Source organism: Phocoena sinus, chromosome 7 (genome assembly GCF_008692025.1).
Source record: "Phocoena sinus isolate mPhoSin1 chromosome 7, mPhoSin1.pri, whole genome shotgun sequence".
Lineage (NCBI taxonomy): Eukaryota > Metazoa > Chordata > Mammalia > Artiodactyla > Phocoenidae > Phocoena > Phocoena sinus.
Genome location: NC_045769.1, coordinates 63,719,533 through 63,735,434, shown reverse-complemented (window position 1 = coordinate 63,735,434; position 15,902 = coordinate 63,719,533). Strand labels below are relative to the sequence as shown.

General features: G+C 44.0%; 1 protein-coding gene across 4 annotated transcripts in view; it reads right to left on the bottom strand.

Annotated features, from left to right (window-relative positions):
* LRP2 (LDL receptor related protein 2) overlaps window positions 1-14,864 on the bottom strand; it is a 199,709-nt gene extending 184,845 nt beyond the window's left edge. For all 4 annotated transcript variants that reach the window (XM_032637870.1, XM_032637872.1, XM_032637871.1 and 1 more), the window contains exon 1: window positions 14,672-14,864. In XM_032637870.1, the coding sequence (XP_032493761.1) occupies window positions 14,672-14,747 (76 nt within the window). In that variant the 5' untranslated portion in view covers window positions 14,748-14,864. The remainder of the gene's footprint in view (window positions 1-14,671) is intronic.
* Window positions 14,865-15,902: the final 1,038 nt, after the last annotated feature.

The window sequence follows — 15,902 nt, the reverse complement described above, 5'->3', positions numbered from 1 at the left end:
TCTGGTGTGTTCCTCTCGAACTATAACCAGCTAGTTCTCATTTGTCAGGTTGGCAGGAAGGGAATGAGATGAGGAGAAAAATCTCTAATTTGTCATCAATAAAATAAATCAGGAAATAAAGCCTTTAATCTTAAGAATATAATTTACTGATTTAGTCATTTATTTACAAAATTGATGGAAATTGTTAACAAGGAGTTAATTAATTTAAGTCACCTGATTACCACAGTTAATTAACCACACTGACTTAATCTTCTTTGAAAACATCAACTAATCATTTCCCAGGTGTCAAGGGGTAAATCGTTAAATAAAAAATAAACCTCTGTCCTCCTCTTCAAGGGAGATTTCTTGCGTGTGTTTTCTTTGCAGATTCCAATCTAGCAACAAGCCAAGTTTAGGCAATTTTTTTCCTATATGGCTGAAAGAGCTTCCATCTTTCCAGTTTTTTCCTCCATACAATAAGGGGAAACCAGCCTTGCAAACTTACCATTCACCCATGTCATTTTGAATTACTTCAGAAATGAGCTAGAAACACTTCCTGAATTAAAATGAACAAATGAAAGGCAGAAATTGAGGCTTTCATGTGGGAAAGTCAGTTTTCAGAAAAAGAACTTAGAAACTTTATTTGGAGGGTGTGACTACAAAGGAATAGCATAAGGGAATCGAGGGAGTGGGGGGTTATTGAACTGTTCTAATCCCAATTGCGGTGCTGGTTACATGAATATATACATGTAAGAAAATTTATAGAACTATACACACACCATTTTAGTCTACGTTAAATTTTTTTTTTTTTTTTTTTTTTTGGTACGCGGGCCTCTCTCACTGTTGTGGCCTCTCCCGTTGCGGAGCACAGGCTCCGGACGCGCAGGCCCAGCGGCCATGGCTCACGGGCCCAGCCGCTCCGCGGCATGTGGGATCTTCCCAGACCGGGGCACGAACCCGTGTCCCCTGCATCAGCAGGCGGGCTCTCAACCACTGCGCCACCAGGGAAGCCCTACGTTAATTTTTTAAATAATAAAATAAAGCACTTCATTAAGGCTAATATTCAAGCCCACCCGTATGAAAGCTGTAAAATCTTATTCCCTTTTACACAGATAGAAAAATTAAGGCCAATTACTTGCCCCCCACCTCGAAAAAAGTGGAGGAGGTAGGGAGACTAAGGAAACCAACCCTGTTAGAGAAAATCAGAAAGAATCCATCCTATGTGTCTCGTGTCAGTCCACTTCTCAATTAGTATATCCACTGCTTCTTGGCAAGAAAACAGAACCAGTTGTCTTTGATCTACCAATGCAACCCCAGTGCAAGAAGGCCCTGAAGGGAACCAAAGCCCCAGGTCACAGTGACAAACCACACTTGGACCTCCTAGAGAAAAAGAGGGCTAAAGGGCCTCGATCAAATACCGTTCCTCTTCCCTTCACTTTCTCATTCCTTCAATCAAAGCAAAATGCTTGAAAAATAAATCTGGATTACAGTGGGATTTTGTTGCACATATTCACAATGAGCAACGACTATTAAAGACCTCTTTGATTTCCCTTACAGGGAAGTGAAAGTGTTCAATACACTATGCATCCTTCTTAGCTCAAGTCCCATGTTCTCTCCTGTCTGCCCTGCTGGGTTTAATTATTTACAGCAAGAAGCATCTAATTTTTGCTGTCTCCGAGTTAGTACATTCAATTTTTAAACCACGCATTTTGTTTTTCACTAGAATCTTAGCTTCCAGTGATTACTTAGCAAATTCTTTCAACACCTCGCTGCACCAAATATTAGGGGAGAAGTAAATTTTTATGCCAGAAGTGAACTGGAAAAATAATTCAAAGTGGTGGTACATAAAAAGTAACCATTTAGCAACAGATTTGGGAAATGTGTGGATTTCACTTTATTCATTTGCAAACTTTTTTTTATTGCATACTAACTAAGGAAGAACACTGGATTTCCTATCAATAGTCATCATTATGGTCTAGAAAAATTATAACTTCCATTTACACTAAATCCAAAAGCTTCCTCTCAACGCTACCTGATGCCGATGAATCCCAAAGGAATGACTGATAGAGTGTTGCAACTTTGTTGCTTTTAGGATCAACCTTTCCTTTTGTTCTAACAATCGTATTTCAGCTCAGCTCATTAGAGGAAGGAGACGAGAGCCTTACTAAAAAGTAAGAAGTGCTATCTTTGACATCCTTTTGACAGATTCACAGCAGAAGCTCCCCATAATGTCACCCTAAGGAAAAAGCACAAGCAATAATATCTTTTTTCCCCAGAAAAGCTGATTTAGGCAAAATAATTAGGAGATGAGGTTGGCTCCCTTTCAGGACTCACCTTCTGGTGCCTTCTTCCCTTCTTTCGCACCACCACCGCATCAAACCATCAGCTTTGCGTCTAGTTCTTTCTGAACCTCACGCTGACAAATGTTTACTGTGCGTTATTATCTCAACGAACTACTTTAACAGATGGGGTAAACATGTCTCACTTTAACCAGAGTTTCGGGGGGAAGAGTGTCTTACTCTAAAGAACTGGCTCTAATGGTGATGGAGCAGACATCTTTGGCCAGGGTGAGAGATGCTTTGGAGCCAAGAGATGTTCCAGCACTTCCAGCCCTTCCCGCCCTTCCGGCCCACAGGCAAACGCCTTCCCCATCTCTACGCGATTAAACTTCTCAGCTGTAAAGAGTCTCAGTTCTCATTCGGTTGTTCATTACTTTCTTCTAGGACTTTGAATAAGAGAACTTAGTAGGAATTTTTCCATCAGTATTAAGCAACAGCAGACTTTAAAAATCTGTACATCACCGCCACCCCGAAGAGGAAGTTAGAATAGAACTCTCTGATTGGGGAAGGGTCTTCTGAATTAAAAGATGTGTAACTATAGAGAAGAGGACATTCCTAGATAAAGGAATGGTAGTATAGGAGAAAGTCAGCAAGCAGGAATCAGCCAGTACCAAAAGAGTATAGAGGGAAAACTAGGTTAAAATGGAAATGTACTCTTCAAGAGTAAGCTGTTTTGGATAGGCCCATGTGGCAGGAATCTCTCTGTCCTCTGTTGTACCCAGTTACACATGCCAAAGCATGATATGGTCTCCATCGACATGTAATGAATGAACGAATGAATGACTGCCAAAAGTAGCACAAAAATGTCCAAGAGTTGAGTTGCAAAGGTACCAGCTTCTGAAATGAGGTCACCTGATCATAATATGAGCCATTAAATGAGGGTTTGTTTGATTGATACAGAGGCACTATCTTGCACTTGCTCCTACTTACCCACAGTGATAACACATAAGATTAAGGACTCTGGGTTCAAATCTTGGTTCCACCACTTAATAACTAGATGGCTGTGGGCAAATGACCTCACCTGTCTTTGCCTTGCTCCTTTATCCATAAAGTTCAAACTGTTAATAAAGAAGTGGGTAAAATTACGCCTGTAAAACACTTAGGACTATATCAGGCACATAGAAAGCACTCAAATTTTTTAGCAGTAGTTATGTCAGGTCATTCTCCCAACTTCTTCACCCATACATTCATGTCACTGAGTCATTCCTCTACCTCTAACCTATTTGGTCATGGTTGCATTATGAAGTTATCAAAAGAATGGGGTCTAGGGACTTCCCTGGTGGTCCAGTGGTTAAGAATCCACCTTCCATTGTAGGGGACATGGGTTCGATCCCTGGTCAGGGAACTAAGATCCCACATGTCGTGGGGCAACTAAGCCCGCACGCCACAACTAGAGAGCCCATGTGCTACAACGAAAGATCCCACATGCTGCAACTAAGACCCGACACAGCCAAATTAAAAAAAAAAAAAAAAAAAGAATGGGGTATAAAGTGAGAAAGATTGTGCCCAGGGACAAGCAGCCACAGGCATTTTTCAGCAGTGTGGCCCTCTTCGGTTGGGCCCATTTTTGGTTCATTCATCAGGAACAAGACCCATGAATGTCCTGACTTGACATGTGATGTTCTTTCCTCCATAGTCTACGCCGCCTCCCCAAGTTTAGAAACCACTCCCCTCTTCAAAGAGGGCCTTTTGTCTGATCAAGGCTGTTTTCACTGTGCCACGGTCTCAGACAGATTTCTTTTGTGTTCTGTTTAAACACAGAATGACAGTCCACTAACATAAAGTCTAAAAACTTTGGCTTATCTTTTTGTAAAAGCAACTGAATCAAATCTGTCCCTAAAATAGCCCCATTCTGTATGTACAGGGGATCCTCACAGGGTAACCAAGTGTCTGGGGTGGAAGTTAAAAAGGCTGATGCAGAATCCGCTACTATCAAATGCACTGGGATCCATCAGTAGTTGGGGGGGCAGTGAGGCAGAGGAAGGGGGAGAGTCAAATGGAGAGAAACAGCGTTGCTAAGCCACTTGTTTTGATAGAGACAGCAATTTTCTTTTTTCCCCATCAGGACCTTGATGGGGCCTCCAGGAGCCCGGCAGAATTAAGGGCTGGCAATACCAAGGACATGGTGATGAGCTTAGGCTGCCCTTCTTGGTTTTAGCACTCATGGTGACATCTATCCATCATTCATTCAACTTATATGTATTTAGTTAGCCCTATTATGGGCACTAGGGATAAGTCAATGAATAAGACAGAAAAATGCCTGCCCTCTTGGAATTCATATCTTAGGGAAGGGACAACAAAGTAAATTTTAAAAAACAAATAAATTATGTCCATCATGTCAGAGGGTGTTAAGTGCAATGAAGAAAGTAAGAGGAAAAAATCAGAGAAGGTGACACTGAGAAAGTGACATATAAGCAGTGACCTATCGAAGGTGAGGGACAAGTCATACACAGTCTGAGGCAAGAATGTTCAGGAAGAGAGAAAGCCAGTATGAAGGCCTTAAGGTGCTCACTGCGTTGGAGAAAAAGCAAGAATATCATTGCACCTAGAGCAACGTGAGTGGGAGAGAGAAGGAGATAGTTCAGGGAGGTGATGTGCAGGCCAGATGGTTAGGGTCTACTTGGACATTGACTCTTTATGAGCTGGGAAGCAATGATAGACAGGTAGATGAGGAGATGTACCACCCAGATTCCCCTTCAAGGAAGGACCAGCTGCAGGGAAGGACTTTCTACCTACACTGAGCTCCTCTGAGGTCCATCTCAGTTGTAGAATAAGGTACCTTGCCAGGGCAGGCCACATCTAGCAACTGAGGAAGGCCATTTCAGCCTGACACATAGAACACTCTCTCTGCCAACCGTAGCTCCAGAACTCCCCACTGGGTCAAGCAAGGCCTTGTCACAGTTCAGTTTCTTCCTCTGCCTATTTCTGCTTCCTCCCCTTCCCTTCACAGACATTGATCTTAATAAATATCTTGCATTCCAAACTCCATCTCAGCGTCTGTTTCTGGAAAACCCACCTAGTGTGTGACAAAAGCCATTGGAGCTTTTGAGCAGAGGAGTGACAGGATCTGACTGGTTTCTAAAAGGGGGTTGAGAGTTGACAGAAGGGGGACAGAAGGGAAGCAGGTGATCAGTAGGGAAGCTATTGCAATAATCCAGGTAAGACGTGACCATGACTTGGATCAATGCAGTAGTGGTAAAGACGAAAAGTGGTTGGATTCTACATATATTCTGATGATCGAAACAATGGGATTGTCTGACGTATTGGATGTGAGGTATAAAAGAAAAAGAGGAGTCACAGCAGAGTCCAAGGTCTGGAGTCTGAACAAGGATGGAGAAGCCACTTACTAATATGGGGAAATCTATGGAGAAAGCAGGTTTGGGGCATTAGTGGAGATCAGGAGTTCGGTTTTTGGACATAAGTCTGAAATGACTATTGCACAACCAGGTGGACATACCAAATAAGCAGTTGGACATACAGGACTAGAGTTTAGGGTAGGGTCTGGATTACACTCATAAATTTGTAAGTTGTCTGCATACAGATGGTATTTAAAGAGACAGGATGAGGCAACCAAAGTAATGTAGATAGAGATGAAAAGTAATCAGGAAGATGGATGAGAACAAGCATGAGATACCAAGGAGAGGCCAGCAAGGAAGGAAGGAAACTAGGAGAATGTGGTTCCATGGAGGAAGGCAGGACACACTGTGTGCAGCGTTACTAATCAGCTAAACAAGATGAGAGCTGAGAACGGATCTTTGGATTTAACAACATGGAGGTCATCGGTGACCTCGGCCAAAGAAATACCCGTCAAGGGGGTGGGGGGACTCGAATGGCACGGATTTGAGAACAACTGACGCGAAACTACAGTGGATAAAGACAAATCTGCCTGGTGGTCCCAGTGGTTGGGACCCTGTGCTCTCACTGCCAAGTGTCTGGGCTCAGTCCCTGGTTGGGGAGCTGGGATTTTGCAAGCTGTGTGGCACAGCCAAAAAAAAAAAGACAAATCTGCCAAGGGATTTTTGCCAAGAAACAGAGAAAATAGGTGATAGCAAGAAGGAATGTGGGGAAAAGATTTCATGAAAGGAGACAAATGGTGAGAGGTGAGAGAGAATGTGATCTAGAACATGAATGAACTGGTTGCACTACAGAGCACGGAAAGTTCATCCAGAGTACCAGGAGGAAAGACAAAATATACAGGCTGAAGTTCAAGTGATGATGGTTGAACTGTGGGAGTTTGTGGAGTTCTGTTGATTGCTTCTATTTTCACGTTTATAAGAAGCAACGTTGTCTGCGCAGGTGGTGTTGGATGGAGGTTTGAGAAAAGAGGACCAGACTGCTGAGGGTGGAGGCAAGGAAGTGATGCTAACGATGGGCCATGAAATATAAGCTGAGGAAGTGAATAACTGAGGAATTTGAAGGGCAGTGAAGAGGTGGCAGGAGCAATGGACCATAAGTACCAGTGGGATCAACAAAGAGTTGGGCTTAGGATATAAAGTGAATGAGCTACAAGGTTTTCCAATACTCCCATACCAAACATAGACGGCTGCTTTAGATTCCAATGAGTTCTGCCAGGGATTCTCTTGAGATGAATCCCCGACTTGGGTGGAAAAGGGTAAGAAGACCTCCAACAGTAGTTGGAAGTAGTAGCTCAAAGAATCTCAGGTTCTTAGAGTGGGAGGAAGGGCATCAAGGGTGTCCAGGGAAAGAACAAAGAATCTAATTAAGACACAAATAGTAGCTACAGGGAGGGACTGTCATGTTGGCCAGGAAAGGAGACCGCCAGGAATGGGGGCAGTACTTCATATCACCCTCAGATATAAAAGAGTAGTTTTCCTCATTACTGTAACTACCTTGTGACATCCCCACCCAAAAGAAAGAACAGATTTAACAGAGTATACTTCACTGCTACTGGAAGGAATTTGCCATGGCAACTTAGTTTCAGTTTACAAAACTAAAATCAGACAGGTTACCCAGATCAGTTGTTCCCAAACTGTCTGACTCTCAGAATTACTTAACAAAACAGATTCCATACTTCTAATTTAGTAAGTGTGGGTTTTGGCCTAAGAATCTACATACTGTTTAAAACTCCCCATGTGATTTTGATGATATGCCAAATGTAGGAAGCTAGGTGATCTCCATCTAGGGACCCTAGAGATTACAGCATTCTATAAATCGTGATGAAATAATGCTTTTGAAAACATAGCTGAAATCTTCTCAAAGTTGAATTGTTCTTAGATAGGATCAAGAAAACATGTAGCCCCATTTGTCCTGGCAGCTATAATATAACAATATGGGAAGCCAGGCTGAAAACAAAGCTGAAACCTAGAGGGGAGTAGAGTCAAGAAAAATACAAAGAGAGAGAACTGGAGCCATGACTGCACCTCACCTGAACCCCACTATGACTCAGAAGTTTTTACTTACATGAGCCAATAAATACCCTTAATTGTTTAAGCCAATTTGAGGTGGGTTTTCTGTTTCTTGCAACAAAAAGTATCCTCCACACCCTTCCCACATCAAAATTAAGCCTGTGTGGAAGTACACACTAGCATTTTCTCCTCCCCTTTAGTGAGATTAAAAGGTAGGTAAGATTGACATATGAAAAAGATTTCTATCCTTAAATTCAATTTTATTTGAGGATTTCCCTATTGAAATAATGAGTTTTGATTTTTCAGCCTTTACTGAGAAAAACTTCTCCTTGTTAATGAGATTAAAAACCAAAGAACTGGACCCAAGGTGACAAGCAAATCTCTGACACTATAAGACAGGATGTTTTTATATGAGAATCCAAGAAAGTCTAGCATAACAGAATTGTAGCTGCGGTCTGCTTCCCCTTTATCGGGTTTCCTCAACACCCGCTGGACACTCAAAAGTAGGTATGCTATTACTTAATGTGAATCAGTGAGTAAAGGCTTATTTTAAAAGTTACTAAGAATCTGCATGAGGCTGATGGTACATAAACTTAAAGGAGACCTCTGGTATTGCTTCCAAACTTGGAATCTCAAGATCTGGATGATAAACAAGCCATTGTATCCATGGTAACAGTGGCTTAACTTTTCAATGCACAGAATGGTAATTACATTTCCTGCTTTCATTCATTTCTCACTGTTTCCAATAACCTTGGGGGTTGGGCATGACCTGAGGGCTAATGACCAAAAGCATAGAGATTTTAACATGAAACTTCACATTGTCTAATCTGTCATTTTCTTGAAGAGACTTATATTTCCAGGAAACTGATGTTGCCAGTTTCTTGGTACATGATATTAGAAATAAGACTTAAAGACCAGCAAAATAACCATCGGCATAGAGTGCAAATGTTTGGCATTTCTGAATTAATCCAGTGAAGTGTGAAAGACAACTATTCTACCATTTATAGAAGAAGACCCTAGGGTATATGCTAAGGACTCTTAGATTTGCACCAAGGTGCATTTTGTCTCCATAGAAGCATCTTAATATGTCTCCAAAGCCTTCTCTCTTCTTTCTCTCTACCTCTTTCTCACAGCCAAGGTCTAGTGCCTGGAAAAGGGACAACATCTTGGGAATAAAAACAAATGAAGTAAGTTGGAAAAGGAGCAAGGACCTAGGACTCACTGAAAAATGAAATCCTACAATGGACTCAAGAGCTCCTTGCTTTGATCTCTCGGCTCATTTTCTAGAACGTTCCTGTCCATCACAAATTTCTGCTCCAAATAAGAATCCTCTAGGCTACAAGCAAATCTTCTAGTTGCAACATGACCACACGAACACAGCACCATGTCTTTTGCCTTAAATGTTTCCAATACTTTTCCCCCTTCAATTATTGAGTTACCCCAGGACTGCCTGCTCTTGAGAAATTTCTACAGCCTTTTCAGGTCTGTCTTCATACATAACGTGGAAAAATGGTTTTATCTGATAAGGTGTTCTAGACGCATGTTGTTTTTGCAGCCCTACATCTGTTCACAATTCTCCTGGGAGCCTCACCCAATTTTCCCTCTGCGGTCTAGCCTTAGTCTATGACTTCAGGGACCAAGCATGTGACTCAAGTCTAAGCTATAGGCACACTTCACATCCCTGGATACAGCGATTGGTTCTCCGATAAGCTTAGGACCTAAGCAGAGCCCCTGAAATGCAACTGAGACCTTTGCAGAGAACAATTAAGACAAAAACTCTTGCTCTTTCCCATTGGACATGACATGAAAGGATGTGGCTCCAGAAGCCATTAACAGCCATCTTATAACACCAGAGAAGAACACGCTAGAGAACAGAGTCATCTCAGAGCCAGAAGATAGAAAGAGAATCCAGATCAGCATGACATATGCTGAGCCCCCATTTGTACTAGGTTGAACCAAGTGAAATTGCCATATTTGACTATTTCTGACCTAGAAAAACAGCAATCCCATATGGTTCAACCTAACGGCTCTATCTTTTCAATTACGTATTTCAATAAACTTCCCTTTTGGCTTCAAGCAGTTTAACTTAGGTTTCTGTCATTCACAAACGTGAGAATTTAGACTACTATGTAAAGTTGTTGTAGTCACTAAAGCACTATGTCAAACATGCCCAGGAATATCACTCAAAGGATCAGTTGTATTAAAAAAAATAAAAATAAAAAAAGGATACCAGGATACAATATCTTCTCCTCAAGTTTGGAAAAAGTTAGATTCTTGAAGAAGGCAGTAATGATGGATAGAAGAATATATGAGACCTCACGGTCTAAAGAACACTTCACACGCATCTCAGTTCATTGGCATAGCCACCCTATCAGGTAGACATGTGCCTGTTTTACAGATAAAACCAATCCAGAGCAGTTGAGTACACTGTAATGAATTTCCCAGATAGCAAATGGCAGGGGCAAGTTTCAAACCCAGATCCCCTAACCCCAAAATCTCACACTCTTCCTACTTTGTCTCACAATGCTAACTAAGACTGTCAAGAAATCAATTAGAAAACATTTGCACAGACCCCTATAGAAACATGGGGAGCATCAAAGAAATGTCTCTGACATTTCAAAACATCTACCAACCTGATCATTCTAAAGAAGCAGCCCAAAACACTGAGGCTGGAACATGTCAAACCTTTCTAATATTGGTGAGATCATAGCCAGAGTTATTAGGAACTAGAGAATGATGATCTCAGAATCTTAAAGGCAAAGTTGCAGACCATTTTAACTGTGAAACCTAGATTTTTTCAGTTCTCATCCTCCTTAACCTTTCTGTAGTGTTGATACTGCTGACTCACGAGCACACTGTGGATACTTATTAATAAATGTTTGTGGAATGCCACAGTGGTGACAATTTTTTTTAATTCCTCAAGATCACAAAGTTAATAGAATATGATATAACTATTTGAGTTATACCAACTCTTTTCAATTCAACAAACTGCTGTAAGCACCTCAACTTTCTACATACCTTGTTCTAGCTACTAGGACTTAGCAGAAACCCCAAAGACAACATTGCAATGTGCTTCTAGTCACATGGGAAATACATTGAAGTTCTTGATATCATTATTTTAAAATGATTTTTTTAACTTTTAATTTACATTTTTTGAAACCTGTCAGTGTTCTTAGAGCACACGACTAAAGAACATGGACAGTGATTAACCATGACCGAATAATTACCTTGAATAAGACTAAAAATCTAGTCATGTAGCAGCCTTCACTACAAAACCCAGAGACCTTCAGGAATATGCTCTGATGGCCCAAGGTTTTGAAAAATGGATCCAGAGGCAGAGACTTTGGGAGTTGGGGTGCTGACATGGCACAAGTTCTGGAGCAAGCTAAAAACACATGGTTATCATAAGATTCAGCTTAGGCCTGAGACAGGTGACCCAGCCAACTGAAGATTCGGCCAAGATCAAATCTCTTCATCATACTTTGCCTCATCTGATAAGTCAGGATCAACAAAAAGGAATCTAGAAATTTCCTCAACCTGGGGACATTTAGAGGACATGTCTCTAAAAAAGGTCCTGTAGAATGAGGAGAGGAGACTCAGGTTCAGATCCTGGCTCTATCACAGGTCATATGCCCTTAGGCAAGGCACTTAATTCCCCACCCTTTCACTCCCTTTCAGTCTCCCTCCAGGGTTTAGTTACTTATCTATAAAATAATGCAAGAAGACCAGTTGATATCTAAGGTTATTAAAGTTTCTATTAAAACAGGACAAGCACACTGTTGAAGGGAGTTTAAGGAGAAGCCCCAAAGACTGGCAAGGAAGAACTTCAATTGGAGAAAGAGAAGCCAACTGCTGTGAAATAAAAGCAGAAGCAGGTATCAGAGATGTGATGGAACCAAAATGTTGCCTGTTTGTTGTTGGCCACACAATCCTTTTAACCGTATAAACTGCACCCAAAGATGTAATTGTCATAAAAGCTGATACTATTAAGGGCACAACCAAACTTCTGTTGGATGAAAGAATGTCATTGTCCTGAGAATCAGTACCATTTTCTCAAAAAACTTCAAATCACATCCTGGAATCTGGGAATTCCTCAAAGAAATGTTAAATGGAAAATGCTTAAAGACTTTCCTATGTGCATTTGGAAATTAGAAATATGAGTAGTAAGCAAAAAAAAAAGTAACATTTATTGTTGATCAATATAATAAAAAGAGCTGCTAGTTTATTTATGAAAACTGTCTACCATGCCTTACACCACACTAAGCACATTTATCTCTTTATGTTCGTAAAATGTCATGGAACAGATTCTCTCATTAGCATACCAATTTTACAGATAAGCAATCTGAGCCATGCAAAGTTAAATGACTTCCCCAAGGTCACACAGCTAGAAAGTAGTGAAGCCATTGATGGAGTTCAGGCCCTCCCACATTTTTTTTTCTTAAACAGCATTATACAAAATAGAGGACAATGCAAATAATTTTTAGCTACAGATATGTGATATTTTTTGAAAGACTAACTATGACACTCTTTCCAACTTCTAATGATACAAAGTTTGCAGTAAGATCTTACCTAAAATATTTTATGCTAAAATAAGGGCATTTACACTGTCATCATACTTTACTTCATCTAAATCAAAACTCAATACAACAGGAATCTAGAAGTCTTCTTAAACACCCAGGTTGAGGACATTCAGAGGACATGTATGTAAAAATGATCAAGGAGGACTGGGAGTGAGGATAGTAGGATTCAGGTGATAGAAACCAGAAAAGAGTTTCTGAAAATATCTAGTTATGAGCAGTAAGCAGATTTTACATTATGTGGCAAAAACTTGCAAAATGCCCCTCAGCTTCCTTAGTAACTTCACACGGGGACAGTAACTTAGGGGGCATGACAGTTTTGGTACAAAAGAGATAGAGAGCCACATACAGTAGGAGTTAAATTATAGCCTCTGGAGTCAGAATCTCTTGGATTTGCCTCACAGCTCTGTGATTTCCTAGCAGCATGACCTTGGGCAAGTTAATTGCTCTATGCCTCCATTTCCCATCTGTAAAAATGAAATAGTAAGAGTACTTACTTCAAAGGGGTATGGTAAAGATTAAATGTCAAGAAGTGTAAAATACTTAGAACAGGGCCTGCCACATATATAAGTATATGATATGTTGCTATACATATTATTATTATGTTATTATTATTATAGAATGAAAGATGGATGGGTCTAAACTACCAAGAAGAGTAAGTACAGGTTATTTGGTGACTAAACCATCAATCCAGGGAAGAGAATATCTGTTTTGGTTGTATGCAGACAACCCAGATGTATCCCAGTTGAATCCGGACAACATTTCCTTTTGCCAGGCACTGACAGGAACATACAGTAAATCCTATGGCTATATTTAGGACACGAGATATATATAACCCTAAGCACTGCAGTAAACCCTCCACAATAATAATAAATCCTCTTTCTGTGTTACCAACAGTGAGAAAAGGTGTTCAAAGTTAGAATTATTGACGTTCTCCCCCTGCCTCCCCTCCTTTTCCAAAGATTTTTACACAACCAGTGGGGTTTGTTGGCGTTTCCAAACTTCTTCCCAGGAAGTCTGCAATGGGTACTGCTAGGAGTTGCTGTATAATTACTTAGTTGATTCCTTCTAAGGAGCTTACGCTAAGAATTGAGGAAAGAAAGCAGATTAACCATTTGAATACATGCCACGGCCCATCCACAAGCCCTCCCCTCTCTCCGTCATCAATGGGGGCTTCTGCAGTCCCCACCCGTCAATCCCAATATGTGATCCAGGGAAATCAATTTATTGCTTTGGCTAATCCTACAACAATAGGGGTTTCATTTTCATTGTAGGGCAATTAAGTTGTCCGAGCAGGAGGGGAAGGGGGGGTCTCCCATCCCCACAGACAGATTAGTCCCCGTGGAGGCAGCAGAGTTCGCTCTGTCTGTCTGGCGGTCGGTCACACGCAGCTCTTGGCTGCTACCTAGCAACGCAAAGCCAGGGAGAGAGCTCGCTGCTTCCCCTGCCTCCTCGCCCTTCCCATTCATCCCTAGCTTTCTCTCTCTCCCTCTTTCCCTCTCTCTCTCCCTCTCCCTCTCTCTCCCCGCTCTCTCTTTCCCCTCCTTCTCTCCCTTTTACTCTCTACTTGCTTGTCTTCTCTCCTTTTCATCTTACTATTTTTATTCTCTCCACTACTTGCTCCTCCTCTTTCCCTCGCCTGTTTCTGTAAAAAATCGAAAACTCCCCGACGACTTGAGAGAAGTTTACAGCTCTTCATAGCAGAAACTTTCTCCATTCGAGCCCTCAAAACTCTGGCCGCGCAGACGGGCCCATTCATCAACACAAACGCCCCCCCCCCCCCAGGTGGAAAGGGAAACCCTTCAAGAAAACGCTGCAGCACATCAGCCGCTCTCTCGACCAATCCCACCTCCCGGCCTTATCTTGGCTCGTAAATGATCTTTATCGAAATACGGTCTCTTGGGGGTCACGGCGAGACCAAGTTTCGCTGCTGAAGAGAGGCGGGGTGCTCGAGCCCGCAGCCTGGGCGCGCGAAGGGACTCGCGGGCCGGGCGCTGCAGGTGGAAAACTGCGCACCGAGCAGCGCCAAGGACCGCTCGGCCCCGGAGAGAGTAAACCAGCGGGGGGAGCAGGCTGCGGACTCGCGGGGAGAACCGCAAAGTGCCTTCCAGAAGGGTTGGGACAAACCCCGATGGGAACAAAGGCGGGGTCCCCGTGGGGTGCGCTGTCACCGAAACCGGAGGGGCTGCTTTCTCAAGTTTGCGACGTCTCACTTCCCGGGCGGGCGAAAGAGGGGCGCTCCCGCTCTGCCAGCGCTGGGCAACCTGAGCGCCCCAGGGGGAGCCGCCGCGCCGCCGCCCGCTCCTGGCCTCTGCCGGCCGCGGTCCCCTCCGCCTGTCCGCGGACCCGACCCTGCCCCAGGCGGGGAAGTCCGGCTGTCCGCGCGGAACTCCGGCCGGTGAGCTCTTACCTCGGCCCCTGGCCGGCGCCAGGCAGGCGGCGAAAGCCAGCAGCAGCGTGCACACCGCCGACGCCCTGCGCTCCATCCCCGCGACGGTCCGGGTCCCCGGCCTCGCCGTTCCTTCCCCGGGAGGTGGGCGCGCGTCGCACTCAGCACTGCAGCGCCTCCGCTGGAGAGCACTCCTTCAGGCCCGCACCTCGGCGGGCTCCCAGTGGCAGAAAGCCGGGCCCCGCGCCCGAGGCATCCCGTTTTCTACCCGCGCCAGTCCCCACCCTCCAGACAGTGCATAAAGCCCTTTAGACCCGCCCGCCCCGGAACTAGCATGCGGGAATCCCGCGGGGCAGGCCCCCTGCCGCCCGGCCCGCCCCCTGCACTTTGCAGCTCCGAGAGGAGCGGGGACCCGAACACACGCGTGCACACTCACGCATGCACTCCTACAGAAACAGCCTCGCGCACACAGAGGCACATACTCCTCACACGCAGTCTCATACGCTCCCTCGCGCGCACACACGCACACGTGCACGCACACTTCCCAGGTACACGCGGTCATTCATACGCGCACACACGCCCCTCACAGTCACACACTCACATTGACACACTCACACGCGGGCAGGATTTGCCTCCGCACTGAAGTCCGCTAGGCGGTCCACGCGGATATCTGCCACCTATACAGTTTTTGAAAAGGGGGGGAAAAAATAGAAGGACGAGAAGGGAAGGGGAAAGAGAAGTAAAGAGGCTGCTGGAGAGGTTTGAGACCATTCTCTAGTCTGCAATCCTCAGGCTCCCTCGGACACCTCGGTTTCCCCCTTAGGGCGCTGAGATGGGGTTTTTACAAGTTATGGGGGGAGTTGGATCAATATTGGGGGCAGGGGGCGCCTCGGATCCTTGTTTAGTTTTCTTAAGCACCACGTCTACAGGTGTCACAGCCAAATCGCACTTTGTACAAATCTGTCCATTTTGAAGCAAAATTGAAAGAATGGACGTCTTCTCGATGATGCTGGTGCCCCTTTATGTGAGGGAGAAACGTAAGGGGTTCAGAGGGCCCCGCAGTTCCTTTCTTTGGGGCAGCGTTAGCCAGGGTGGCGAGGGCGGGGGGTGGGCGGCCACCAAAAGCACTGTGAGCTAACCTTACAGCTCACCCGATATGTGACTCCAGTGCCCACAGAAAGAAGGAGGGCTGGTGCAACCTCTTTCCTGGCCACTGGGAGCCCTGTGTGAGGAGGGGCCGTTTCCGGGCCAG